The following is a 26,965-nucleotide window of genomic DNA, read 5'->3' on the forward strand; positions in this document are numbered from 1 at the left end:
CTTGGTATTCAGCAGACAGGGCTGCTTTGCCAAAGTGATCATTTGGGGTTGCAATTCACTTTAACACTGAATGCAGGGATAATGAAATATTGTTTTTCTTATTGTATGAGCAGCAGAACTGTACTTGGTTTGCCCTGACTGATGGGGTCACCCTAAACTGAACCTCTCTTGCTAAACAGGGAATAGGGATGCCAAATCCTAGTGAAAGTTAGATGGGGTGGGGAAAGATGTTCCTATCTGGTGGTGTGGATTTTGCTTAAAGAGTGCTAGAGATATCGTTTGACCATCCTCTCTCCAGTGCTGCTGATAAGAATCCATTATGAGCCCTTCTTTCTGTTCCGTGAGTGCTAGAGCTGAAATCTGTGATTGGTGAGGTTTAGGGGCGAAACCTTATATCTCATGTGGGGACAGTGTGCAGTGAAAGACAATGCAGAGACTGCACTAGCCATGAGGTTCCCACTACCCAGTGAAATCACTAAGAGCTGGGCTAAGTGGTGGAACCTCAGAACATGGCATTGCAGGATCGGCAGTGACGGCAAACAGCAGCAGAGAGAGCAGCAGAGGTAGCAGTGAGCAACAAGCGGGGGCAGAGGTAGTGGCAGCAGGAGAAGCAGTGCTCACCGCCACACCCCTTTTCAAGGGTTGCAGGTGAACCCACTTGAATGCATCTCTGAACTCTGGGTCTTTGCTGATCAAGGGCAATCTCCTGTGAGTGGAGTGCAGCAAAAGGAAAGGGGAGTGGTGTGTTACAGGAACATTCATTATTCAGACTTCCAAAGCACAAGGTGGGAAACTGAGGCAAAGAACACTGCCCAACATCCTGTGGGCTGGGCATTTGCTTATGGTTACATGCTTTTAAATTGTAATTGTGGTGTTTTCCCAAATTAATGCTGGGTTCCTGTTCATAGAATACCAGGGTTGGAAGGGACCTCAGGAGGTCATCTAGTCCAACCCCCTGCTCAAAGCAGGGCCAATCCCCAATTTTTGCCCCAGATCCCAAATGGCTCCCTCAAGGATTGAACTCACAAGCCTAGGTTTAGCAGGCCAATGCTCAAACCACTGAGCTATCCCTCCCCCCCCCAAAATTTTGTCTTCTATGTTCCCTTTCAATAAATATGTTCTCTTGTTATACTCAGTGCTTGTGAATGGTGAAGTATTACCTCTTAGAGGCACCCAGGGGAGGTGTTTAGTTTTACCAGATTACTGGGTGGGGGCTCAAGCTAGTTCTGTTTTGTAGTGTTAAGACGAATCCCTAGATATTGAACCTGGCCCTTGTTGCTGCCAACACCACCTGGCAGATGGGTTCCATACATAAATGAGAATTTGGCCTTGTGGATTGCAAAAGGCAGGCAGCAACTTTGTATGAGGGTTCTACTTCTGAACTGGATCCAGAACATCCAGCTTTAAAGCTGGGATGGAGGTGCTATCAACTTATATGTATGGCCTCCTCTGTAGCCACAATCCACATCTTCCCAAAGCAGATATTTTCTGCTGAACAGAGTCTTATCATTTTACAGCTTGCTCATTATGACAAGCAACCAGTGACATTCCAATAGAAAAATGAAAATCTTTTAAGTACTTACTTCATATATTGTGTATATTGCAGCTAACAGGAGACAGCAGCTGTGATTGAAAAATTAACACACAGTCTGGATTGAGGCCACCTGAGAAGGCTATGTGACATGTTCAAAAGTGTACACTATGAGCTAATCTTTGAGGTCACTATTTGCTTCCTATAATTTTGCACTCAACCCAATTTCATGACATCAGATGCACGTGCAAGTAAAAACACATTTAGCAAAATGCATTATTGATCTTTTTTCCTTCCAGATTTAGTGTGTGTGTATGGCAGGGGCGGGGAGGAATAGATCTCTTATTTAAAATAAAAATATTTCTGGTAGGCATTAAGACATATCATGGGTATAGACAAGCATATGCCATGACGTAGATTTTTGTATTTCCTGGGGGAAATGTTGTTTTTCATCAAGGCTTTTTATTAACATGCTGCTTGATAGCTGTATCTATGTACACCTGCTGGGTTAAGTGATCATATTCTATGTAACGGCATGTCTACCTTGGGGAATTTGGGAACTGCAGATGGGAATACAAAACATCAACCAGTATGTACACATTGCTAGCTATGGCCCCAAGGCATATACTGACAAAAGAATGGAAATGCAATTTTAAAAATATGAAACTCAGTTTGTTTGTGCGTTATTTTTGAGAGTTTCATTCTGGCTTCACTATGGAATAAATATATTTCACAAACAGCTCAGCTGAGTTCAATTTTCAAGGAACGTGTGTCCTTACCCTACTCTGCATGTATTTCTTTTCATGTACCTTCTTCCAAGGTACTTTGATTCCTCAATAACACTATGTTCCCAAGTAATTTTCTTGAACTTCAGAGTAATAATGACCTACTTACCCTGTAATTGGACACTCTCCCAGTAGGTGCTGGGAGGGCATCCAAGTTCAACAGAGGGAAGAGAACAATGAAAATGTAGAGGATACAGGATGATCCTCATTGTCTGGCATAAAGACTGCAGTTCTACACATTGCCAAGTGTGAAGTCCATCTTTTTTCCTCTCTCTTATAATAAGGCATTGTTGCTGTCTCTCATTGTGCTTGTGTGCCCACGTGCACTCTCTCTCTCTTTGTTTCTATTTGGCAAAACAATAAAAATCCAACTATTCCACTAAAAATACTCTAAATATGAGAAGAATTCCATATTTCCAACTTACCAAAGCCTGAACAGATATTACTAGTTTTACAGAAGCTCTTCTGGTTTATTTTTATGCCAGTTCAGATTGATTATTTCAGCACAGAACCATCTCTACTTGTGAGAGAAAATGGATCTCTAAAAAGTATCAGGGCCCAACTGCAGTTGCACTGAGGTCAATGGGAATTGTGGTACTGATTCCCATATGACTGAGAGGAATGACAGTCAGGTTCAATGTGTGGATGATTTTTCCAAGTAGGCAATTTTTAGTGACATTAGTAGCTTTATTATTAATAATTATAGCCATTCATTTCTTGGCCTAAAATTAGTGTTCTATATTTAGAAGGATATGCCAGCATTTCATGAGTGAAGGCTTGCAAACTGAGTATGTTATTATGCGTGAATATCATAAACACCAAGCTAAATCTATCATATACATTAGTTTACCTTTCATCAATAAAATGAAAGCTTCTGAAACAGTGTATATTTATCTGAAAGACACGTAACTAGGATTTGATTCTCAAATGCCATATGGCTAGGGTTGCCAGATGTCTGGTTTTCGACTGGAAAGTTCGATCGAAAAGGACACCGGACACCAAAAGTCTGGTTGCCACCTGCAGGAGCAGGGGCGATGCGGGGGCCAAGGGGAGACATGCGGGGGTAAGCACCCCCTGAGGTAGGCCCACAGGGAGAGAGGGGCTCTGTCCTTTCCCACTGCCGCCTCCCGCAGCCAGACTCTCTCTCTCTCGCAGGTGGCCACCACGCTGGCTGGGTGGCTGGAGGTATCACATGCCGACCCAGACTGGAGCGGCTGGTGTGAGAAGTGGGTGGTCCCACCCCTTCCTCTCCCCACCTGGGCCTGGATGGCAGGGTCAGAGGCTGAGTGAGCTGGAAATGTGCCGGGCAGCGGAAGAGGTGGCGCTACCTACTTCTCCTGCTGGCTGTTCTGCTCTGGGTCGGCATGAGAGCCTAGCTGCCCAGCAAGGTGGCTGGGCTGCCTGAGAGAGACACTTGCTGTGGGAGGCAGTGGCAGCAGGCTGCCCTCTGCCCGGGCCCGGCAGCCAGGGACAGGGGCTGAATGTGCCGGGGGCAAGTGCAGCGGGAGGAGAGAGTCTTCCCTCCCTCCCCCCTTCAGGTAACTGATGGGGTGGGGAGAGTGCAGCAGTCCCCGGTCTGGGCATGGGGGGCGGGAGGGGAAGGAGTGAGCAGAGGTCAGGGTCTTGGGGGAGGGGGATAGCATGGGGCGGGCCTCAAGGGAAAGGGGTTGGAGCAGGAGTGTCCAGGTTCCATAAACTGGAAAGTTGGCAATCCTACACGTGGCAGAAACTCAAGGAGTGACTTGCAGGGAATTCAGAAAGACAAATGATCAGGAGATGGAATGACATCAGATTTAAATGTTCTTTCCCCATACTCTAGCCAAATCACAAGAACTCACAGCTAAAATTGAAAAAGGAAAGGTAGAAAAAGGGTTAAAAACAGAAGAAAAACAACTGAATAGCAAATACTTTGCAATTTGAACTCAAAGGAAGCTTGAAAGCCATATTTCTGGAGCGCAGAGATAGCACTTGAAATATGTTTGTTGTAGACACTGATACTACTACTGGTTTAGTACTTAATCTGGCTAAAATAATAATAAAGGCTATGAGAATATGGGAAAATTGCAATGGCAGTAGCATAGCCCCAATAAATGCTAACATTAATGACAACTTCCTGATGGCAAAAAAATGGTTAAAGTTATAGGATTTGGTACTCCTAGTTATCACCGATCCTTATCGCCTGAGAAAATGTAAAAATATAATACAGATCAAAAGTCTACTATATAAAAGTATACTAATTGATTCCAAAATTATATTCCTTACCAGCGCTCTCACTGCAGCTTATCCCTGCAGTCCATATTTCAAGGATACATTACTAATATTTTAATATCTTCACTTCAATCCTAATAGGATGCACTCTTCAGTTGAGTCTATAATTACCATGCTGTGGGGTCCCTCCTCTCTCCTACCACATAGACATAGATGATAATCTACTTTGTTTTCCTCACTGAGACACTCACCCTTCATAGAACACAATCTCAATACATTTATTAGCATGAAACTTGATTTTTAAAAGTATAAGATTGACCAATGGGATTCAGTGAGAAATATCAAAAAGGCATTATAGATAGTATTCATCATCATGTTTAAAGGCCCATCTAGATATAATATATTCAGCTTTATGCTATAGTTAAAACAAACTATACTGAATCCTTTTTTAAAATAAAAACTGTTATATGCTGAAGATTATCTAGTCCCAGGGTTATTAAGGGATATTAAAATTAATATATGCATTATTCACCAGCTCTGTTCTCTATTTTCCTTTTGGATTACATTTCCCCCCTAATTATGAAACATGCCAGAGATAGTGGGCTGGCACTGTCGTATGCATACAGGATATTAATCAGGGATATACCTGATTTAGGTTCAGAGATCTCTTATCCCTGTGTGATCCATTAAACAGTGACTTTGTTACTACTAATTCCAAATCTCCTGTTCTCTAACTGACAATTTCACAGATCTTGACTTAAAACGCTGACACAAATCCTGCATTCTTTACTCAAGCCAAGCTTCCCATTGACTTCAGTTAGAGGTTTGCTTTTGTAGAGAACAAACCCCATATGTTCCATTCCTAAGCAAATTAGGTCCTGATAAAGCAAAGTATTTAAACCTGTGCATAGCTTTAAGTGTTCAGGTACCCCCACTAACATCAGGAAGTCTTCTTGTGTGCTTAAAGTTATGCATGTGCTTCAGAGCTTTGCTGAGTTTTGAAAGCAAAATCCAAGTATTTTCCACTCCCACACATGGCTGAACAGAGAGAAATGCCTTTTCCCATATATATTGGTCTAGTTAGCCTTTCCCACATATTTTGCTCCCTTTCACCCCATGCAGTAGCCAGGCATAAAACCATGAGGAAGGAATTCAGCATTTGGTCTACTGGTTTGTTTTTTTTAAAGTACTTATCTTTCCTTTTTAGATGCTGTTCCTGGTTCTTACTATTCCATGTCTCCATTTCATCTCCGAGCTAAATTCAGAAAGCCAATTTGTTTCATTTATTCGTAATCTTAAAGAAGAAACTGTGAATCTCTCTGCTTGGAAAATGTTATAGACACATGTAGATTACACACTCATACATATAGACAAGTACACTTTCTATCAAATAAAGTTAAGCTAAGCAGGGAATGAGTGGGATTCTGCATCTTATGAAATTCACAAAAAGAAAAGGAGGACTTGTGGCATCTTAGAGACTAACTAACAATTTTATTTGAGCATAAGCTTTCGTGAGCTACAGCTGTGAAAAGATGATTCACTTTGTGAGTAGACTTAATCAATTGTAAGTTACGTAGGTTTAGAAATTCGTCTCTGCCTGAATCTCATAATGACAGGTTTCAGAGTAGCAGCCGTGTTAGTCTGTATCTGCAAAAAGAAAAGGAGGACTTGTGGCACCTTAGAGACTAACAAATTTATTTGAGCAAATAATAAATAATAAATATATGCTCAAATAAATTTGTTAGTCTCTAAGGTGCCACAAGTCCTCCTTTTCTTTTTGCAGATACAGACTAACACGGCTGCTACTCTGAAACCTGTCATTATGAGATTCAGGCAGAGACGAATTTCTAAACCTACGTAACTTACAATTGATTAAGTCTACTCACAAAGTGAATCATCTTTTCACACTTTCTGATAAAATTGCTCATTTTGAAAAACTGACAATTTATTACTATAATTTTATTAAACACTAATTTAATTTAGGTAAATAGACATTCTCTCTTTGTTAGGGCATGCTAGATCATTGGTATTTCCAGAGAGACACAACATTATTGTGACAATGTTCTGACACTGCAGTATTGATGTTGTGACACTGCATTGTTAGGTCTCAATATCATCTTTTGGGAAGGCTACATCATAAGGAAAACATTGCAAAGCCTTGCCAGGGCAAAACATTGCAATCTCTGGTGCAACTCTACTTGAATTGCCTCATCTGCCTTCAGGGAAAGATGATGGCAGAGAGGGTTTATCTCCCTGCCATCCCACCATTTTCAGTATCTTGGGAGAGAAGAGTAAGGGACCCTAGAGACCCAGAGCATGTTCCTTTGACTGGCACTCTGCTCATTCTGTGTGACAGTAGGGAGAATGAGAAACTCTGATCTGGGGACTCCATGAGAATGGAAAATAGGATCTTCAAGATACATGGATGACTCTAGGGCTATAGGTTGGATATCACTAGTCTTAATCGTTAAAAGAAGGGAGTTATATACTGAGATTTTTGGAAAACATGAGCAATGCATTCACCCGAATTATTAGGCAGTGCCTCTAGCTAAGATTTTACATATGCTCCTTGTTATGATTATATTGATTATTAAGTCAACAGAAAGCCATCACAAGGGACTGCAGATCTCTGTACCACTGCTCGGTAATATTAAAATGTCATTACTGAATCACCAACTTTTTGCCCTGCTGCAATATTATTCTCTGTTGATTGCCTGCCTGAGTTGAAATTTGAAACTGTCACCCACAGACTAGCAGAAGTGATTCAGCTTCACTTATAAGGGAAGTGAAATTAAATATTCATTCAAAGGCTGCATTTCAAGTTGAAACTGACTGAAGCTCCTTAAGGCAAAATGTATTTAAATTGCAGCAGATTTTTTTCATTTTTAAATATTCAGGATGTCTATTTATCGGGGCTGGACAAACAGTCAAATAACCATTTATTCTGAACTTTAGCAGAATACATGATTTCCCCCCTATTTTCCAAGTAGCTCATTATTGGCTCAGCCAACTTAACTACTGTTTCCAGACTGACCATATTTTTACTGATGGGCACTCCAGTACTGCACCCAACAACTGGTAGGTGCTGTGATGCTGTGGCAAGGAATATGATACAAGAATTTAGAGCTAGACTGCAACCCTTAATCATGTAGTAGTTCCCATTTAACTTAACGGGACTACTTACATGAGTAACTGCTTACAGCTGTGAGTCAGAGGTTCACCATCTGGCCCTTAGGAGCAGCAGTTTCTGATACAGCAAAAATATCAATTTGCAGACTCTCTTACTTCAAGGAAAACCAGTCAGATGCTCATAAAAAAGAGACCTAAAGTGGAGATCTAAGGCTAAATTTTCTTCTGTACCAGCCTCTGCTTGGCATGGGAGAGAGCTGGAGGCCTTTGTGTCAGGAAGCTGACACCGTTTAATATACCTAGTGGACTGCTGTAAATTGCACCATTAATACAGAAAGCTTAACCGGCACCACTCTACAATGCCCCTAACACATCCATACTGCGAAGAGTAGGGGGTGCAGGGCCCAGGCAGCTTATTATTTCCCACCAATGCAGAAATTCTTTGCTGGGTATTTGCAGCCAGTTTATAGCCGTAACCATGTAGAGAATCCAGGCCCGTAGTCTTGAGTGTGGCTTCATTTACAGTGTGCTCAAAGAGAGAAGCACACGAGCTTTGTTGAGCATTGGTTAGCATTCTTCTTAAACTGTCCCCTTCTATTACCACCATCGTTGCTCCTTCAGTGGGAGCGCCAGTATAGATAGAGCTCAGTCATTTTAGGCACCATATCACTTAATCCTACCCAGAGCAGGTCATAAGAACGTGAGTGCCAGCACCTTACCTACATTACTCTTCTCATTGCTACCACTTATGAACCCGGTGGTAGCGAAACAGTGAGAGATTTTTATAACATTGCTAGTGTAGACAAGGCCAGAGAAAACAACAATGGAAATGCAGATGATGGGAAATAACAAAACCCAGCCTCCTGTTAACAGAACAATAAAGGGAAAATATACATTTCTTCAGATGCTGCTCAAGACAATCTGCCATCTTACACAAAACTTTACTGTGCTGCCTCACTCCTCATAGGCCTAAGGCAGCAGATTGGGCTGAGACAGAGGGGCAGCCAAAAAATCTGCCCCACCGCCAGGCAGTTGCCTAGTTTGCCAGTAGTTAAAGCAGCCCCTGCATTTCCTGATGCTCCCATTAAATTCAATGAGAAACAAGGGGCTCTACTCCTATATGAACTAAACAATATCCACTGGCTACAGGGATGGCTGTGGTGAATAGCTGCTACCATTACTGAGAATTGGTACCGTTACCACTAAGTAAATCCTAGGTCTCAGTTTAAAAAAAAAAATCAGCCTACAGTTGAGTGGACTCTCAGATGAGAATTCTGGCTCACAGGTCAGGGATTTCTAGGAATGAGAGGTTTATTGTATCAGGCACTTTCATTCTGTGTTGCTCAGCTAAGCAGATCTGACTAAGCACAAAAATTTGGTGTGAAAATCTTGACATTTAACCTGTCTTGCAGAAAGGGGAGTGCCCGTTTTTTATTGTAGGAAGTCAGTATAATTCAAAGGACCTCTCTTTTGCAAGACATCCTGGGCTACATGGGTGAGATTTCAAGACACCAAGACTACAGAGTCAATTCCTAAAACACAAAACATCACAGTTCAGGCTTCCTCTCTGTTTAGGGAAGTTCCAACTCCCTTGAAATTCAAGATCTGATTTGTCTTCATTCCACGTTCTCTATTCAAGCTTCATTTTTCTTGGATATTAAAATGCTAGAGAGCCCTCAATGTAAAGTTAGGACATTCATGCTTATCTTCCTTTTTGTAACAATATTCCTCTCCCTAGGCTTCCCTTCTACATGAAAGCATAGGTCTTGACCTAATACTTTTCTTCTGAATGTATAGTACTGTGTAGTATAGTTACATATATATTAAATTTGGCTTGTGCCTAAGCAAATGTCATATCTAATTACGAAAGAAAGAACTCAGGGTATTAACTGCAGAACACACATATTTTTTCTCTGTTTCTTTTTGATGAACAGCACAGCAAGATGCATTTAATTATTGTTTAATCATGTTTACCAAAAGTACAGACAAAAACTATCATCTGCCAAGAATACATCCTGGGAAAGATGTATTAATCCATGCAGTAAACATGGAGAATATAATTGTAAAACTTGTCAATCTTTACAGAGCCCCTTTATTCATGAATTCCTCTTAATGGCAAGAACAAGGCAATTGCTGTTGGTTTCTCATGGATCAAAATGCCTGTTTCAAAAACTGAAAATCAGCTCAAGAGGATAAAAGTTATGAACAATGTGATCTAATTCTTTTATTCCTTGGGGATAATTGTGGAATATGGATGGAAAGAAAAGAAAGATAGAAAGATGGAAGAAAGCTAGTGTGGCACTCAGTGCTATATGTTCACTGATAAATGGGATAACACAAAACTCAGTTCTTCATATGAAATCTACCACTTATGACTCATTTTCATTTTGAAACACATTTTTATTATTTGTTATAATGAAAGAGACACAAATCCTACAATCCTGAAGCCTCATATATTCTGTCTGCAGAAAGGCTAAACACTGCATATAGGTCCTCAAATCATAACTTCCCTTCAGTTGCAAGTGTTTCTTTAACTCATTGGTGAAATCCTAGCAGACCATCTACCTTCAAGGCAGGTTTGCATCAGGGATAAAATTAATTCTCTCATTGTGGGTTTCAACCCAAAGTGTCAAAGTGATAGGAACTCTGCAGCTGAATTATCCATTTAGTATGATGCCATTACAATTCCGCCCAATTACCTTGAAAAGTTTCAGCACATGATCAAAACCTTTCCATGGCAAGGGGAAAAACCCAAGAATTACAACAGAAGGATACAATTTCCATCCCACCATCAACCTCAGCCTGGACCAGTCCACACAAGAGATCCACTTCCTGGACGCTACAGTGCTAATAAGCGATGGTCACATAAACATCACCCTATACCAGAAACCTACTCACTGCTATACTTACCATGACAGGGTTGGGCCAGATGGCTATAGGAGAGAAATAGAAGGCAGATATATTAGCCCCAGGCTAAGTAGGTCCCTTTTCCCTGGGTAAGATAACAGGGAAGGTTTTTTTTTTTTTTGCAACAGAAAGAAAGTTTATTGGTAACGCTTACAGAATTACCAAAGGAAACAAAACAACTATGCAACAAAACAACGCAATCAGAAGGTATAACACAACAGCTTTCAGGAGGGAGAAGTGTTCAGGCTAGCCTGGGCCCAGAGCGGGGGGGCTTCCTCGACACTCGTGGTCTTCCACCCTCCTGAGTTACCTGGTGGCCTAGAGCGGGGGGGCTTCCTCGACACTCGTGGTCTTCCACCCCCTCGAGTTACCTAGCGCCGCGCCCAGTGTCACCGATCCTCCCTCTCCTGAGAGTGCCCGGTAAGATGGGCACGGCTGCGGGGTGGGCGGTTTGGGGGGGGGGGGTAGACACCCATGTATTATAAGACCCCTCCTAGATGACAGGAATGATGGTATCCCCAGCGGCAACGGCTGGGGCTGGCGTCTCTCGCTGTTCCCCTCAATCAAAGGGTCAGGCGGAGGGAACCGGACGGGGTCACCGAGCAGAGAACCCCAGACAGCGCCCACCGCTCCTCGAATGCTTCAAGGGAGTCGGTGGATGCCGCCCAGAGGAACTCCGCCCGGATACGTGAATGTACTGAGGATCGGAAAACGGCCCCACAATCGCAGGACGTTTCGTGGGCCAACCTCCTCTCTCTGGTTTTATAAATGGCTGTTTTAGCCAAAGCTAGGAGGAGGTTGACCAGAAGATCCCGCGACTTTGTGGGGCCACGGATGGGAAGTGTATAGATAAAAAGGTGGGGGGAAAAATGAAGCTAGAAGCGTAATAGAATATTTGTGAGGAGCCGGAAAAGGGGCTGCAATCTGGCACACTCTAAATACACGTGCGCCAGGGTTTCCCTCACATTACAAAAAGGACAAGTGTCCGGAATGGGGGTAAACCGTGTCAAAAACACGCCCGTGCTCACAGCTCCGTGAAGGAGCCGCCAACTGATGTCCCCGACGGGCCTTGGGACCAAGGTGGAATACAGGCTGGCCCACCGAGGTTGCTCACCCTCCAAAGGTGGCAGGAGATCCCGCCACTTTGTATCGGGGCGGGACACCAGGGTGTGGGCGTGAAGGGTGTGAAGCGTAAGTGTATATAAGTATTTCCGTGAAGCAATGTGAAAGCTAACCGGCTGCAGTTCGTGCAGCCGGCTTGCAGTGAAAGGGTGAGGGGTTTGTTGGGATCTACGGGGTGGGGGCCCGATGGAAAGGTCCGGCGGGCCTGGGGTAAGGGATGGGCGGGGTGCGCCCTCGCACAAGGCTTGGCTAACGTAAGCCCGAGCAGGGGGTCAAGGCGGCCTTCACCTCCTGAAGTACGCGCCGGGGGGTTCGGAGGCTGGAGAGCCCCATGCGCCGAGCAAGCATCAGGGGATCCAGCCAGTCTCTCCGGTCATAGTCCAGGAGGTCTCCGACCCTCGTGACTTCCGCCAGGACCAACCTCTGGCGCACCGAGCGGGACTCCGCCACCTGCACACGGAGCTGGGGATTGTGTAGCAGGGGCTCCGTGAGGAGATCTGCTCCCACGGTGGCCGCCACGGACCTGGTTGTTAGAAACAGTTTCCAGGCCCGGAGGAGGTCCTGGTAGAAGACCGGCAGCCCAGAGAGGTCTCGCGGAAAACCCCTCGGTGAAAGATAAAAGAGCTGCCGGTCATATCGAAACCCTTGGAAATGGCGCAGGAAGGCGTGCGCCAGTATGCTCCACGCCGAACTACGTGCACTATAAAAGAGCCTCTGCAGGGCCTGGAGGCGGAAAACGCGGACCTGAGTGTACAGACACTTCAGGCCCTGCCCTCCTTCCTTCAGGGGTAGATGAAGAACTCCAACAGGGACCCAGTGCATTCCTGACCAGAAGAACTCTAGAATCAATCTCCGGAGGTGGGTCAGGAAACCCGGGGCCGGGGCCAGGGTGTTGAGCCGGTACCAGAGCGTGGACAGGACTAGTTGGTTAAGCACCAGTGCTCTCCCTCAGAGGGAGAGACATCGGAGTAGCCTCGTCCATCTCCGGATCCGCTCTATCACCCCGCCCTCTAAATTTTGCCAGTTCTCCGGCGGGGAGGGATGCGTGGCGGAAAGGTAAACGCCGAGATAGAGCAGTGGACCCGCACTCCACCGGATGGTCTGAAGTGCGGGTGGGAGGGAGCTTACCTGCCGCCAGTCCCCCACCGCCAAGCCAGAGCTCTTGACCCAGTTGACTCGGGCGGAGGAGGCTGCCGAATAGATGGCTTGGCATGCCTCCACTCGCGCCAAGTCTCCCGGGTCCTGGACCACGAGGAGTACGTCATCGGCGTACGCCGACAGGACCAGCCGCAGCTCCGGCTCCCGCAGCACCAACCCTGTCATCCTCCTGCGGAGGAGACAGAGGAAAGGCTCAATCGCCAGAGCGTACAACTGGCCCGAGAGGGGGCACCCCTGCCGCACTCCTCGCCTGAAGCTGACCGGTTCAGTCAGGGTCCAGTTGAGCCTAACCAAACACTCCGCGGAGGCATACAGCACCCGGAGAAAACTCACAAACTGAGGTCCAAATCCAAACGCCTGCAGAGTGCTCAGGAGGTACCCATGGTCTACTCTATCGAACGCCTTCTCCTGATCAAGAGACAGGAGGGCGAACGATAAACCATCTCTCCGCCCGAGTTCCAAAAGGTCTCGGACTAGAAAGAGGTTGTCGAAAATGCTGCGACCTGGGACAGTATAGGTCTGGTCTGGGTGGACCACGTCCGCCATCACGGACCCTAGCCGCAGCGAAATTGCTTTCGCTACAATTTTGTAATCCGTGCTAAGGAGTGAGACGGGACGCCAGTTTCGTAGATCGCGGAGGTCCCCCTTCTTCGGCAGCAAAGCGAGCACCGCTCGCCTGCATGACAGAGGGAGGACCCCGCTCTGCAAGGACTCAGCCCAGACGATGACTAGGTCTGGGCCGAGAATGTCCCAGAACGCGCGGTAAAACTCCACGGTCAGCCCGTCCATGCCCGGAGATTTATTGGTGGGCATGCGACGGAGGGCTTCCGAGAACTCGGCCAGGGTGAGAGGCAACTCTAGTCGGTCTCGGTCGCCCACGCTGACCGTGGGGAGTTCCTCCCAGAGCACCTCACAAGCGTCAGGATCGGTCGGGTCCGGGGAGAAAAGGCTTGTGTAGAAGTCACGGGCCCTCCCACACATCTCCTCCGGATCCGTGAGGGGGGTACCGTCTTCTGCAAGAAGGCAGGTGACGTGTTTCTTGGCCCCCCTCGTTTTCTCCAGGGCATAGAAGAAGCGGGAGCCGCGGTCCATCTCCCGAAGGAGGCGGATGCGGGACCGAACAAAGGCACCTCGGGCCCGGTGGTCCTCAAGGGCCTGAAGCTCCTCCCGCTTCTCCCGGCACGCTCCGCAGAGGGACGGGTCCTCGGGATCGGCGGCCAGGCGCCTCTCCATCTCTAAGACCTCCCGTTCCAACTTCTCCATCGCCGCATTTCGCCGTCGGCTGGTGCCCCGAGTGTAGTCACGGCAGAAGAGCTTGGCGCGCACCTTCCCGAGATCCCACCATCGCCGCACCGAGGGAAAGGCACGCCACTGCTCCCGCCAGGCCAGCCAAAACTCCCGGAAGGACATCACAAAGCTCTCGTCCTCCAACAGGCTGTTATTAAAGTGCCAATAGGCCGGCCCCGGTCTCTCTGCACGGAGGGAGACCGTTACAGTGACTAAATGATGATCGGAGAATGGGGCCGGCCGAACGGCGGAGGAGTGGGCTTGTGAAAGGTGGAAACGGGATAAATAAACACGGTCCAACCGAGAGTGGTGTGACCGATGGGCCTCCACCCGAACAAAGGTGAACGTGGAGGTGTCATCTGGGTGATGGTCACGCCAGACGTCCACTAGGGAGTGATGGTCAACTATCCCTTGGAGAATATTTGCAGCGGCCGGACTCGGTTCGGCCCCTGAGCGATCCCGTTCCTCGAGGGTGGTGTTAAAGTCCCCTCCCAGGACCAGGCACTCGTGCGAATCCAGGGTGCCGAGAAAGTCGGACACCTGCTGATAAAATTGTGGCCGCCTGGAGCTCATTTGCGGGGCATAAATATTGACGAGATTAACCACGAGCCCCTCCATACGGACTCGAAGGTGCAGCACGTGGCCCGGCACGGCCTCATTAACCCCTAGCACCTCAGGCCGTAGGTTGGGGGAGAACAGGGTTGCCACTCCAGCCTGCCAGGTCGCGAAGTGGCTAAAGTATACCCCGTCCCCCCACTCCAGCCGCCACCTGTCCTCGGCGGTCGGGTCCGTATGAGTCTCCTGCAGGAAAACTATAGAATACCTCCCTTCCCGAAGGTAAGAGAGCACCTGGGACCTGCGGAGAGCCATCCTACAGCCCCTGGTATTCAGGGTCGCAATAATAAGAGGCGTCATGCGGAGGGCTGGGGGGGTGGGGGCCTCGTATTGGCGGGGGGATTCAGGGCCCCCGGCGGGTTGCACAGCAACCCATGACCCATCCCGTGGGTGAGTAGATCGCGTCGGAAGTTGTGGGCTCGCTCGTAGGCCGCAGCACCGCGCTTTCCTTGCCCCCTGCTTTCCTTTATAAGGGCCCTTGTGGCTTGGAGGATTTGATCAAAGTCCCCCCATAGCCGAAGGGCCAGCTGTGCCTTATCGCGGGCACCACGGGTGTGCTCTAGGAACTTCCGTAGCGCATGCCGCAGCTCATGGGGGGGTGGGGTTACAATTCCCGGGGTATTCCCTGATGGGCCTCTTAGTACAGCCTCGTGGTCCGCTAAGGCAGGTAGACAGGGTGCGGACCACTGACGGGGCGTCTGACAGGCTGGGGTTATTAAATTCATTTCATGCCTTGGGGTGGAGGGGGATGGCAGGGGAAAAATTGCCACTCCTAATGGGTCGCGGCTAGAAAGTGCAAAGACTGCTCCCTGGGGGGAATCTGCAAAAGGCGGAAAGGAAATAACCCCAGGGGCGGCATTAACATTACAGGAGGAGGGACCTTGGGTAGGGGCAGGGGTGGGGGCAGGGGCAGGGGTAAGGTTCTGGGGTGCAGAAGGCAAGCAACTAAAGGAAAGTGCCTCCTGAGCAAAATTAAGGGTTAAGGGGTAAGGGAGGGGGCTCCCAATAATGCTAGATGCTGGCTCCATGGTGGTCTTGGCGGCCATGGCATCAGGTGGTGGACCACTTTCTGCAGAGTGCTCACCCGGGAAGACAATTAGGGGGAGGGAGCATGGGGAAAGGGAGGCTGGGGTAAGGCTACCCAGCTCAAGGTCAGCCGGCAGCAAATCATCCCCTCCCTGGGTGACCGGGGTCAAATCTAGGGCCTCAATCTCCGCATACACGGGGGAGAGGCCAACTCCTGCCACCCCGGGGGCCTCTCCTCTAGGGTCCGCCTCAACGGCCGCCTCGGGGTCCGCGGGGGGTTCGGGTAGCGTCCAGGCAGAAGGGGCGTCCTCAGAAGTCTCGGAGGGGAGGGTCTCCCGTGGAGGGGGAATTCTGCCCTCCAATGCCAGTCCGTCTTCCCCTCCCGACACCAGCGGATGGATCTCGCTCACGGCCGTGGCGGGAGGCTCGATAGCAGTGCCTCCTTTCCTGGTCTTCCGGGGGGCTTCTGCGTCGGGTGGATGCAGCGGAGCTCGAGCCTTCCGCTTGCCTCGCTTCCCCTGGACTAGGGTCCAGCCCTCCATAGCGTCATCTGGGGGGTGGTTAGCAGGGGTCGTGCCGGGGGGCGGAGGCAATGGTTTAGGGGTTCGGGGAGGTAGCGGTGGGGCAACATGAGGGGCGGGGGCTTCTCCTTGGGGAGGGCCCTCTCCTATACCCGGTAATATCTTTGCCCCACCCTCCTCCATGGGCTCTGTTGGGTTGGTACTAGCAAGGGTGGAACTCCCTTGCTCGCCCGGGCGTTGTAGGGAAGGTATCTCCTGGGCCCGGACGGGAGCAGCAATGGGTCGAGTAGGAGGAGGGTTGGTTTCAGGTGCCGGGCAGCCAGGGGTGTCGGCAGCAACGGGGCCGATGTCCTGCCGGGTCTCGGGGGTTTCGGGGACCCCTCCCCCCCGGGCCAAGGGGCAGTCTCTGCGGACATGCCCCGCTGAACGGCAGAGGTAGCACCGGGCCTCTCCGGTAGAATAAAAGACCCGATAGCGGGCTCCCTGGTAGGGGACTAGAAAGGACCCCTCAAGCGCCTCTTCGTCACGTGCCCCTGCCGGTGGTAGAAGCTGCACTTGCCGGCGGAACGAAAAAATGTGACGGAGGGTGGGGTCCTTGGAGCCCAACGGGAGAGGGCTGATGACAGAAACAAGTTTCCCCAGGGTGGAAAGAGCGGGTAACAGGGCAGCATTGGGTAAGAAGGGAGGAACGGAGGTAAGGACGAGGCGGACGCCCAGATCTTCTAAAGGTTCTAGGGGGACAAACACCCCCCCCACCGTCAGGCCCCTCTCTACCGCCTCCTGGGCGGCATCCTCCGAGGCTAAGAAGAAAACAACCTTCCCATACATCTTGGAGGCCGCCACAATAGCCGTGGGTCCTACCACCTTCGCCAACGCCTGCACGTATGTCTCCACGTGGGGCGAGGCGGGCACCAGGAGGCAACGGACGCCGTGCTTCCTGGTCAAGGCGGGAAAAGGGCCTCGGCCGCTGGTGATGGTGGCGGAGGCGGGGGGGGGGCGAGATGACGAGGCGGCAGGTAGGGGAGAGCCCGCCGCCGCCCGAGCATACGTCCTGGGGGCCGGGGGAGGGGCAATCGCAGAGCTGGTGGAGGGAAACACAGGGAGGGGCGCCACGGTTGATGACGAGGCCGCAGCGGTGGGGGCAGCCCCTGCCATGGAGGGCTCAGTGATTTTAGCGGGGCCCTTTCCTTTCCACCCGCCCTGGCCCTTCCGGCGAACCGGGGGGGGTTTCCTAGAATCTGGGTGGGCGGTGGGTGCAGCAGCAGCAGCAATCACCCTGGTGCCTCCTGCTACCGGTGCCCCAGCAGGGGGGGTGGCAAGTATCTTTGCAATAGTGGCAGGGGGGGGACCTTGGGGGTCGGGCAGGGGTGGTGGTGGGGAAGGGACAACTAATTTTATGGAAGCAATCTCACCCCTCTCGTTCCCCACCATTGTGAGCAGGGAAAGACAGGGAGACACCGGAAGGAGGAGGGGGGAGGGGAGAAAACGGAATAGCCCCTCCTTCCGCTAGGCTGCGAACAGGAAGAGAAGGAATGCCGAGGGGAGGGGGACTAAGAGGAGGGGGGGGAACAAAATGGGGGTCCAGTAATAGGGGCAAGCTGTAGGATAAGCAATCCGGGGGGGGGGGGTGCAGACCCACACATGTTTGTCCAAAGAGTCTCGGTTGGTCGGCTGTTGTGTCCGGTCCGGAAGGCAAAGTTCAAAGCGAACAGCTGGATCCGAAAGGAGATGGCAGATTGCCAGCAGGGACAGACGGCGGGGGGGCCGTGACAATTGTAATAACGATGGGGGGGTAGGGGCACCGATGGATCGGGGGTGGGGGTCTCCACGCCACACCCCCTGTGCCGCCACAAATGCAAGTAATCACAGTCAAACTCCCCCCCACGAGAGTATAATTCAGAAAGTTACTCAATCTTACGGCCCTCTTCACAATGATTTATAGCTCCCTTGAATTATTTCTTCTGTCCGCTGAAATCTCCTTCTCCGGCTGTGTTGGCTGTGTTCCAAGGCCTTCGGCATATTAAGAATGCTGTAAAGTCCGAGCTGCTGGCAAGACGGCTGGGTCTGGGGGTTTCCACTCCCCCCCCCGGACAGCAAATCGGCAATCTTCCCCCCCCTCCTCCGGGGGCTCAGCTGGGGCAAGTAGCTGCGCCCGAAAGCAGGCGTGGGGGGGGCGGGTGCTGGCGAAGGACGTAGACGGAAAAAAACCACAAAAAATGAAAAGAAAAAACAAAAAAGCGTCTGGCCCGGTCGGGGGGGGACTAAGGCAAGTGCAAAAAGTAAGAAAAATCCGGGCCAGGGGGCTTTAGGAAAGAATAGAAAGCAGATAGCTGAGGAGCAAGCAAAAGACGTTCCGTTTCCTAACAGGGAAGGTTCCAGAACAATCAGGAACCTTCTGGAGACAATTAAGACAGGCTGATTAGAACACCTGCAGTCAATCAAGAAGCTGCTGGAATCAATTAAGGAAGGCTAATCAGGGCACCTGGGTTTTAGAAAGGAGCTCACTTCAGTTTGTGGTGTGTGTGTGAAGAGCTGGGAGCGAGAGGCACTAGGAACTGAGATTGAGAACGCGGACTGTTGGAGGACTGAGGTGTACAAGCATTATCAGACATCAGGAGGAAGGTCCTATGGTGAGGATAAAGAAGGTGTTGGGAGGAGGCCATGGGGAAGTAGCCCAGGGAGTTGTAGCTGTCGCACAGCTGTTCCAGGAGGCACTTTAGACAGCTGCATTCCACAGGGCCCTGGGCTGGAACCCGAAGTAGAGGGCAGGCCCGGGTTCCCCCCAAATCCTCCCAACTCCTGGTCAGACACAGGAGGAGTTGATCTGGACTGTGGGTTCAGAAAAACGGCCAAGCTGAGGGCTGCTGTGAAGTTCCAAGGCGAGCAAATCCGCCAATAAGTGCAAGACCCACCAAGGTAGAGCAGGAACTTTGTCACATTACCTACATGCCTCCAGCTTTCATACAGACCACACCACACAATCCATTGTCTACAGCCAAGCTCTACGATACAACCACATTTGCTCCAACACCTCAGACAGAGACAAACACCTACAAGATCTCTATCAAGCATTCTTACAACTACAATACCCACCTGTTGAAGTGAAGAAACAGATTGACAGAACCAGAAGAGCACCCAGAAATCACCTACTACAGGACAGGCCCAAAAAAGAAAATAACAGAACGTCACTAGGCATCACCTTCAGCCCCCAACTCAAACCTCTCCAACGCATCATCAAGAATCTACAACCTATCCTGAAGGACGACCCATCACTCTCATAGATCTTGGGAGATAGGCCAGTCCTTGCTTACAGACAGCCCCCCAACCTAAAGCAAATACTCACCAGCAACCACACACCCAGGAAACACTAACCCAGGAACCTATCCTTGCAACAAAGTCCGTTGCCAACTGTGCCCACATATCTATTCAAGGGACACCATCAGAGGGCCTAATCACATCAGCCACACTATCAGAGGCTCGTTCACCTGCACATCTACCAATGTGATATATGCCATCATGTGCCAACAATGCCCCTCTGCCATGTACATTGGCCATACTGGACACTCTCTATGTAAAAGAATAAATGGACACAAATCAGACGTCAAGAATTATAACATTCAAAAACCAGTCGGAGAACACTTCAATCTCTCTGGTCACTTGATTACAGACCTAAAAGTTGCATTTCTTCAACAAAAAAAACCTCAAAAACAGACTCCAACGAGAGACTGCTGAATTGGAATTAATTTGCAAACTGGATACAATTAACTTAGGCTTGAATAAAGACTGGGAGTGGTTGTGTCATTACACAAAGTAAAACTATTTCCCCATGTTTATTTTCCCCACCCTACTGTTCCTCAGACATTCTTGTCAACTGCTGAAAATGGCCCACCTTGATTATCACTACAAAAGGTTTTTTTTTTCTCTCCTGCTGGTAATAGTTCCCCCTACCTGATCACTCTCGTTACAGTGTGTATGGTAACACCCATTGTTTCATGTTCTCATAGAATCACAGAATCATAGCATATCAGGGTTGGAAGGGACTTCAGGAGGTCATCTAGTCCAACCCCCTGCTCAAAGCAGGACCAATCCCCAACTAAATCATCCCAGCCAGGGCTTTGTCAAGCCTGACCTTAAAAACTTCTAAGGAAGGAGATTCCACCACCTCCCTAGGTAACCCATTCCAGTGTTTCACCACCCTCCTACTGAAAAAGTTTTTCCTAATATCCAACCTAAACCTCCCCCACTGCAACTTGAGACCATTACTCCTTGTTCTGTCATCTGCTACCACTGAGAACAGTCTAGATCCATCCTCTTTGGAACCCCCTTTCAGGTAGTTGAAAGCTGCTATCAAATCCCCCCTCATTCTTCTCTTCCACAGACTAAACAATCCCAGTTCCCTCAGTCGCTCCTCATAAGTCATGTGTTCCAGTCCCCTAATAATTTTTGTTGCCCTCCGCTGGACTCTTTCCAATTTTTCCACATCCTTCTTGCAGTGTGGGGCCCAAAACTGGACACAGTACTCCAGATGAGGCCTCACCAATGTTGAATAGAAGGGAACAATCACGTCCCTCGATCTGCTGGCAAGTGTATATAAAATCTCCCACTGTATTGTCCACTGCATGCATCCGATGAAGTGAGCTGTAGCTCATGAAAGCTTATGCTCAAATAAATTTGTTAGTCTCTGGGGTGCCACAAGTACTCCTTTTCTTTTAACAGAAGGATAAGAATTTAATAAAACAAAGATGGCTTAGGGTTTTTGAATACAGCATTCTATTATGTTGTAAATGGTATTTCATAATTATCTCATCATCTTGGATCTACTGAATCACTTTCTATTTGAAAACTTTTACAAGCTACAGAAATGACACTTTATCCAATCCTGCCGGTGAAAAAGAAGACACACAACTGATCAACTTTTTACCAAAAATAACCCTTTTTTCTTCCATCTGTAACAATGCTAAAATAAAATTGGCAGGTATCAGTAATCTCCTTTACTGGGAGGAACAAGAAAAGGTAGGGATGATTTCTCTCTGACTTATATCTGGAAGTTTACATGCTCTGTTTGTACCCTTGTAAATGCAAGCAATTAAAATTATTAATGTAACTTCAAGTTATTGCATTTCTGTTTGCCCATAGCATATAAGTCAACCCCTTACAGTTCTTGGTATATTAAAAATTATATCCTCCTCTCATCTAGTCTCAATGCATAGGCAATGTTATTTGAACCACCCTATTCTACTGGTGCATTTCAGTCTCAAAGGCTATAGGAGATAAATGTATTCTTTTGTGAGGGACTATTAATACTGAACTATGCTACAACAATTGATAGTGAATCCAAAATGAAATTACAACTATTTAAAATCAGACAAAGAATGTATGGATTCCTGCATATTTGTTCAAATATCATAAACTAACACTATGGGGATCAAGGTACTCATTTAAGACATACTATATCAATCACATATTGTCCTAATAGAATCTTTTTGGTCAAATAATATGAACATTATAGAAAATGGTATAGAATCATAAGATACTGGCTACATATTTGCTACATGAATTTTTGTTAATATATTGAACCAAAAAAGTCATTTAAAATGGATTCCAAGTTCCTTTGGTTGTGCAAAAGCTCAGTCATCTCACTTTTTCAGTGAAATTGGCTGAATTAGCTCAAATTAACATCATGTTTATAAAATTAATGGCAAAGATTAAATATTTTTGTGTGAAATTAGGTCAATTTAACTTTTCTAATTGGAAACAGAGGAGAGGTACATGAAATTGATATGGAGTTCATATAGTGATTTAACAGTTCAGGATTTTGCTGTTTGTCCTCATCTCCATTATTCTTATGTGTTTTTATCTATATAAACATTTTATATATTAAAAGCTACTTGAATAAAGATGGAAGTAACAGATAGGAACTCAGCATATACATAAAATCACATTTTCACCAAGACCTTAAGAAATATTTGCTAACAGCAAGAAGTCAGAGAAAGCAAATTTTTAATGTATGGACTCTTTCTTTTTTAAAGATGGTTTTCCTCTGAACATATTTCAAGGAAAGTGGGGAAAAGGATATTTAAAAACCCCAAACTTCACAAGTAACCAATCCATGAAAATAGATTCTTCCATTTCATTTTATCATTCTTATCAGATATCAATAATTTAAAACTAGAATCTGGCAGGCTATAATCAATAATATAGCAATTTGTTCAGGTAGCAGGGTGTTTATGATGGTACTTAAGCCATCTGTAAGTTATTGAAAGTTGAAAATTATATTGACAGTAAACGGTTTAAAATTGATTCCTGCCATCTTCCTTTAGTGCGGTGATGAAATAGTTTTCAAAAGGCCAAAAAATCTGTGATCAGACAGATAAAAAATGTGAACTATTCTGTAAGGAAATGTTACAGCTCATCCAATGTTAGTTCTTGATCAATGAACACTACTTTAGTTTTAAATATACAGATTGGCTGCTTTCTCACATACTAATTGAACAGTACCCACTAACAAAAGAAATATAAAGCTTAAAAACAATAAATGTAACCAAAATGAAAAATGTGAAACGATGTATACAATTTACTGCATAGAAAACCTATGCCCTCCTAAATACATTATTTTCCTCTTGGTGTTTTCTGTTCCTTACCTCCTGCACCTCTCTTCCTCCTTCCGTAGTCATTCACCATTTTATTGTGTTCTTGAAGCAAATTGAGCCTTGATCCTCCTAATGCACCGGCATGGGCAGACCCTTACTTTCAGTGTGGAGTCCCATTGAAATCAATGGGGCTCACCATGGACGAAAGTGTCCACACATGTGGATCTGATTGCAGGCCTGGGACTTTAGCTTGTGAACTCCGATAGACAAAGGACCTTGTCTTTTTCTTCATGTGTAAAACATCACACATCCCTGTAGTGCTAAGTGCATATAAACAACATTGTTATTTATATAATTTCTCTACAGGATGGTTAAAAAAAATAAACAGAAAGGAGATAATTTCCCATTGAATTGGGAGTTATTTCTATAGAACATTATTATTTTTTTATAGACCCATATGGGTTGCATCCCTATTATATTCTGTAGAGGTTTGTGAGAGATGGTTATAGCAGGGTAAATCAGAGAAACTCCAAAGGCTAATGGAATCAATTTCAGATTTAGACTCTGATTCAGGAAAGAACTTCTATTCAGGACAGCTCCTAACATGTACTTAAATCCCATTGAAGTCGTGCTTAAAATTAGGCAAATGCTTAAGTGCTGATCTGAATAAGGATGGACTTAAGTCCATACTTAGGTGTTTTCCTGGATCAGGGCCTTATTGAGACGTAACAGAGACAAGAATTTGGCCTCCAGTAGTAAGATCATATCAAATATACCAATATAACCAGTTTTGCTCCAGATGTATATATGAGTATATATCTATATAGACCTTTACCAGACATGAATTTGGCCATGTTTACAAGAACTCACTGCTGACTGTATCTTTCATTTGTGTCATACCCTATGTCAACTCTCATCATGCACCATTTCTTGAACAACATTTGAAATATTCCTCACTCTCCAGATATGCTGTGAAAAATCTGTGTCTGGTTGTTTTTGTTTTGTTTATTACTATAGCAGCCTTTGAATAAATATTTGTGTTATTATACTGTCACATTAAACATCTTACTGCTAGCTTTGGAGGAGCTCTTTTTTGCTACTGTTATCCCCGCTGGTATGCAACATCACAATTTGTTTTGTGTCACAAGTGAGACACAAGTGAGTATAATAACACTTTTTTTTAAAGATGTCCATTGAGATCTCTCATTGAACTAATGTCCAGAAAGGGCTAGGCACAAAACTTGTAGATACTGAAAAAGATGTTCTGGATGCTGTTCTTTGGTTGGTCAAAGATAAAAGACAATGTCATATGCAAAGCTTTTATAAATGGTGGAAAATTAGTGAATCAATAAAAGAAAAAAAGCAGACAGGCTTTAAAACATTGGTGATCTAATTATCTAAAAGGCTCCTGGTATTTAATCAGTGCGTAGAGAATATGTAAGTGGCTACAGCGCCTTAAAGGTCCACCAATCCCTTCCCCCCAAATATTTCCATTCTTATATAATGACTATGGTCAGCAAGGTTCAGCATTACAATTCTCGACCATATTTAGATGCTATGGTAAAAAAGGGGTCATTGCCCAGGTATGTGTATTTAGTAGTCCATTATTTTCAATATCATGTCAATGTATCAATTTCTCTATAACAAACACATATGCTCTGCACACATAAGCTCACATTATACCTTCAACAACTGAAGGCAAGTGCAGGAAGAGAATCCTTTTACCAACAGAATCTCTTTTCCATTCTTTATCCTTCCACAACCCCTTTTTCCTTTTATTTGTAATACCTAATATACTCCTTAACTTCCACAGATTGGTGCATTTGAAGATTACTCAGTCTTTCCTATAAATTAAATAGGGAAGCAGGTTGTCTTACTATAGCACTTGGCAGTGTTCTAAAAATCCAAAGATCTTTGTGCATCAGCTGCTGGGGTGGTTTGAAAAGTGTGCCTCATATCAAGGCAATGAAAAACCCCAGGATGTTCTTAACCAGATCACAAGATCAGAAAGTACACCATATTGTTGGGACTTTGATATGACAGAGAATCTTCTTCACTGGCCACTGAAGCCTCTTCTTTAAGGTGCTACCATCACTCCATAGACCCAACTGCTAACCTATCAAAAGGTTTTGTGGACAAAACCTATTCTCCGATTAAGAGGACAAGAATGCTAATCTACATCAGACATATGTTCTTGTCTTGGCCAGACTGTTCTATATAATTATGTTTTCCCCTAACTTAATCATGTTTTTTTTTCTCTTAGCTTTTAAAACAAATAAAAAACATTTATTAAAAAATAAAAAACAGAGGAATAATGGATAAGTTGTCCCCCCATTGGAGGTCTTCTACAGGTATTGCTGAATACTACTGGAAATTTTTGAAATGAATTATTACTCTAACAATTTATACTTTTGAGAGAGAGAGAGAGAGAGATATGACACTGTCATTTATCTGGACACTGATAATGGGATGGGTGAACTCCCTACGAAATTTAAACTACACTCTTATTGCAAGACATATTCTGCTGTCAACTCAGCTCAGACATCTTCAATATCTTATAGTGCAAAGATGTCTTTTTGTGAGCCTGATAAAAAGATATGTACAACATTGTCAATTAAATCAATATGCCACATATGCCAAAGTGAGTAAACATGTTCATTATCCTACTTTTCATTATTATTTCCCCCCCCACACCCCCTGTAATGAAAGATATACAGATGGAGCCAAATTTTCTGGAATATCTTATGTTCATTTATTCTGTGGAAATAAGTAAATATTGTTCTTCTTTGTTTCTAACATGTTAGTCATAATGCTTTGTTTAAATTTTCCACTTAAAAAAATTGAATACATTACCTATTAATTAAAAAAAAACATTTTACTATATTGCAGTTCTGCCTTCCATACTACCTGTTCTTAAATCTTGCCGTATTTTACATAAATTTGTTCTCCAGTAAGAATTTCAATGCCCTTGCTCTGAGGTTTTAGACAAAAGATGAAGCCTATAAACACCAGGCATATCAATCAGAAACATCACAGTCAGCACTAAGTCTAATAATGAAAACCATGATTTCATAAATCATCTTCCACAGGTTGGGGTCATCTTTTAAAAAATTCTTATCAGGTACAGCTTGAAGATTTCTCGGTCTCTCATTCGTCTTTTTTAATGAAAACAATAGAATAGATGTCAGCATACAAATGATGTGACACTTTTTTTGCTTTAAAATATGCTGGAAAGGGGAGATTATACTTTGCTTTGACCTTGAAGTCAGGTGAAGTCAGGATTTTTTCCCTCAAAGTCCAAGAATAACTTCCTTTCACAGCTTAATAATGAAATACATTTTTCTAATCAGATGTGGTTTTAATTTAATCAGATGCAGATTTAATTTAAAGGACTTGGTGCTCTATGAGGCTTTACCCCTTGGAGTCACTGCCCACCAATCAAATACTAGTAATTGCCAAAATGTCCCTCATTACTTCAGTTCCTTAAATGAGTCAGGAGCCCTCCACTTATAAAATCAGACATTTAAATTTCAATAGACAAGTCATTGGCACTCTAAAAACAAAATCCTTTTTTCTTCATTCTGCTCTAATACATGAAATGAAGACTAATGTCACATGTTTCTCAGTTACTGATCTGAAAGGCAGCTGGTTCTGCTTGAAAAATACAGGTCCTGATTCACCGTTGTTACTCCAGTTTTACCTTGTCTGGATGACTTACATAGTGACTTTCAAAAGTCAGTTTTGTAGGTTTTTTTTTTAATAATTCAGTCCTCAGCACCCTTTTGATACAAAGAAAATCTTATTTAAAAGAAGTCAAATTGTTTCACAAAATAAATTATGTGAATATAATGTAGTATAAGTGATAAAATGGATAATCATGATACTGACCGGAAATGATGAGTGGTTACCAGTGAAAAGCTAACATTTTTCAGTAAGTTTAACATTGCAGTATCTGCATTTACTAATGAGAGCATCAACAGTGTTTGCGAAGGTCTGCTGAAAGTTTGGTCACAAGTAAACAAGGAACCAAAAAGCATAAAGGAATCGTGTGTGTGTGTGTCAATTTCAGAGCTCAACTGCAAGCAA

General features: G+C 45.7%; 1 protein-coding gene across 6 annotated transcripts in view; it reads right to left on the reverse strand.

Moving 5' to 3' along the window:
• Positions 1 to 26,965, reverse strand: part of PCDH9 (protocadherin 9) — a 912,396-nt gene that overhangs the window by 168,912 nt on the left and 716,519 nt on the right. Inside the window, exon 5 of one of the 6 annotated variants that reach the window (XM_048851895.2) lies at positions 22,949 to 23,199. The exons of the other annotated variants lie outside the window; for them this stretch is intronic. Within the exon in view, the coding sequence (XP_048707852.1) occupies positions 23,168 to 23,199 (32 nt within the window). The 3' untranslated portion in view covers positions 22,949 to 23,167. Of the gene's footprint in view, positions 1 to 22,948; positions 23,200 to 26,965 lie in introns of those variants that run through there. 6 annotated transcript variants of the gene reach the window in all.

The sequence above is a fragment of the Caretta caretta genome, chromosome 1, assembly GCF_965140235.1.
Source record: "Caretta caretta isolate rCarCar2 chromosome 1, rCarCar1.hap1, whole genome shotgun sequence".
In the NCBI taxonomy this organism is placed as follows: domain Eukaryota; kingdom Metazoa; phylum Chordata; order Testudines; family Cheloniidae; genus Caretta; species Caretta caretta.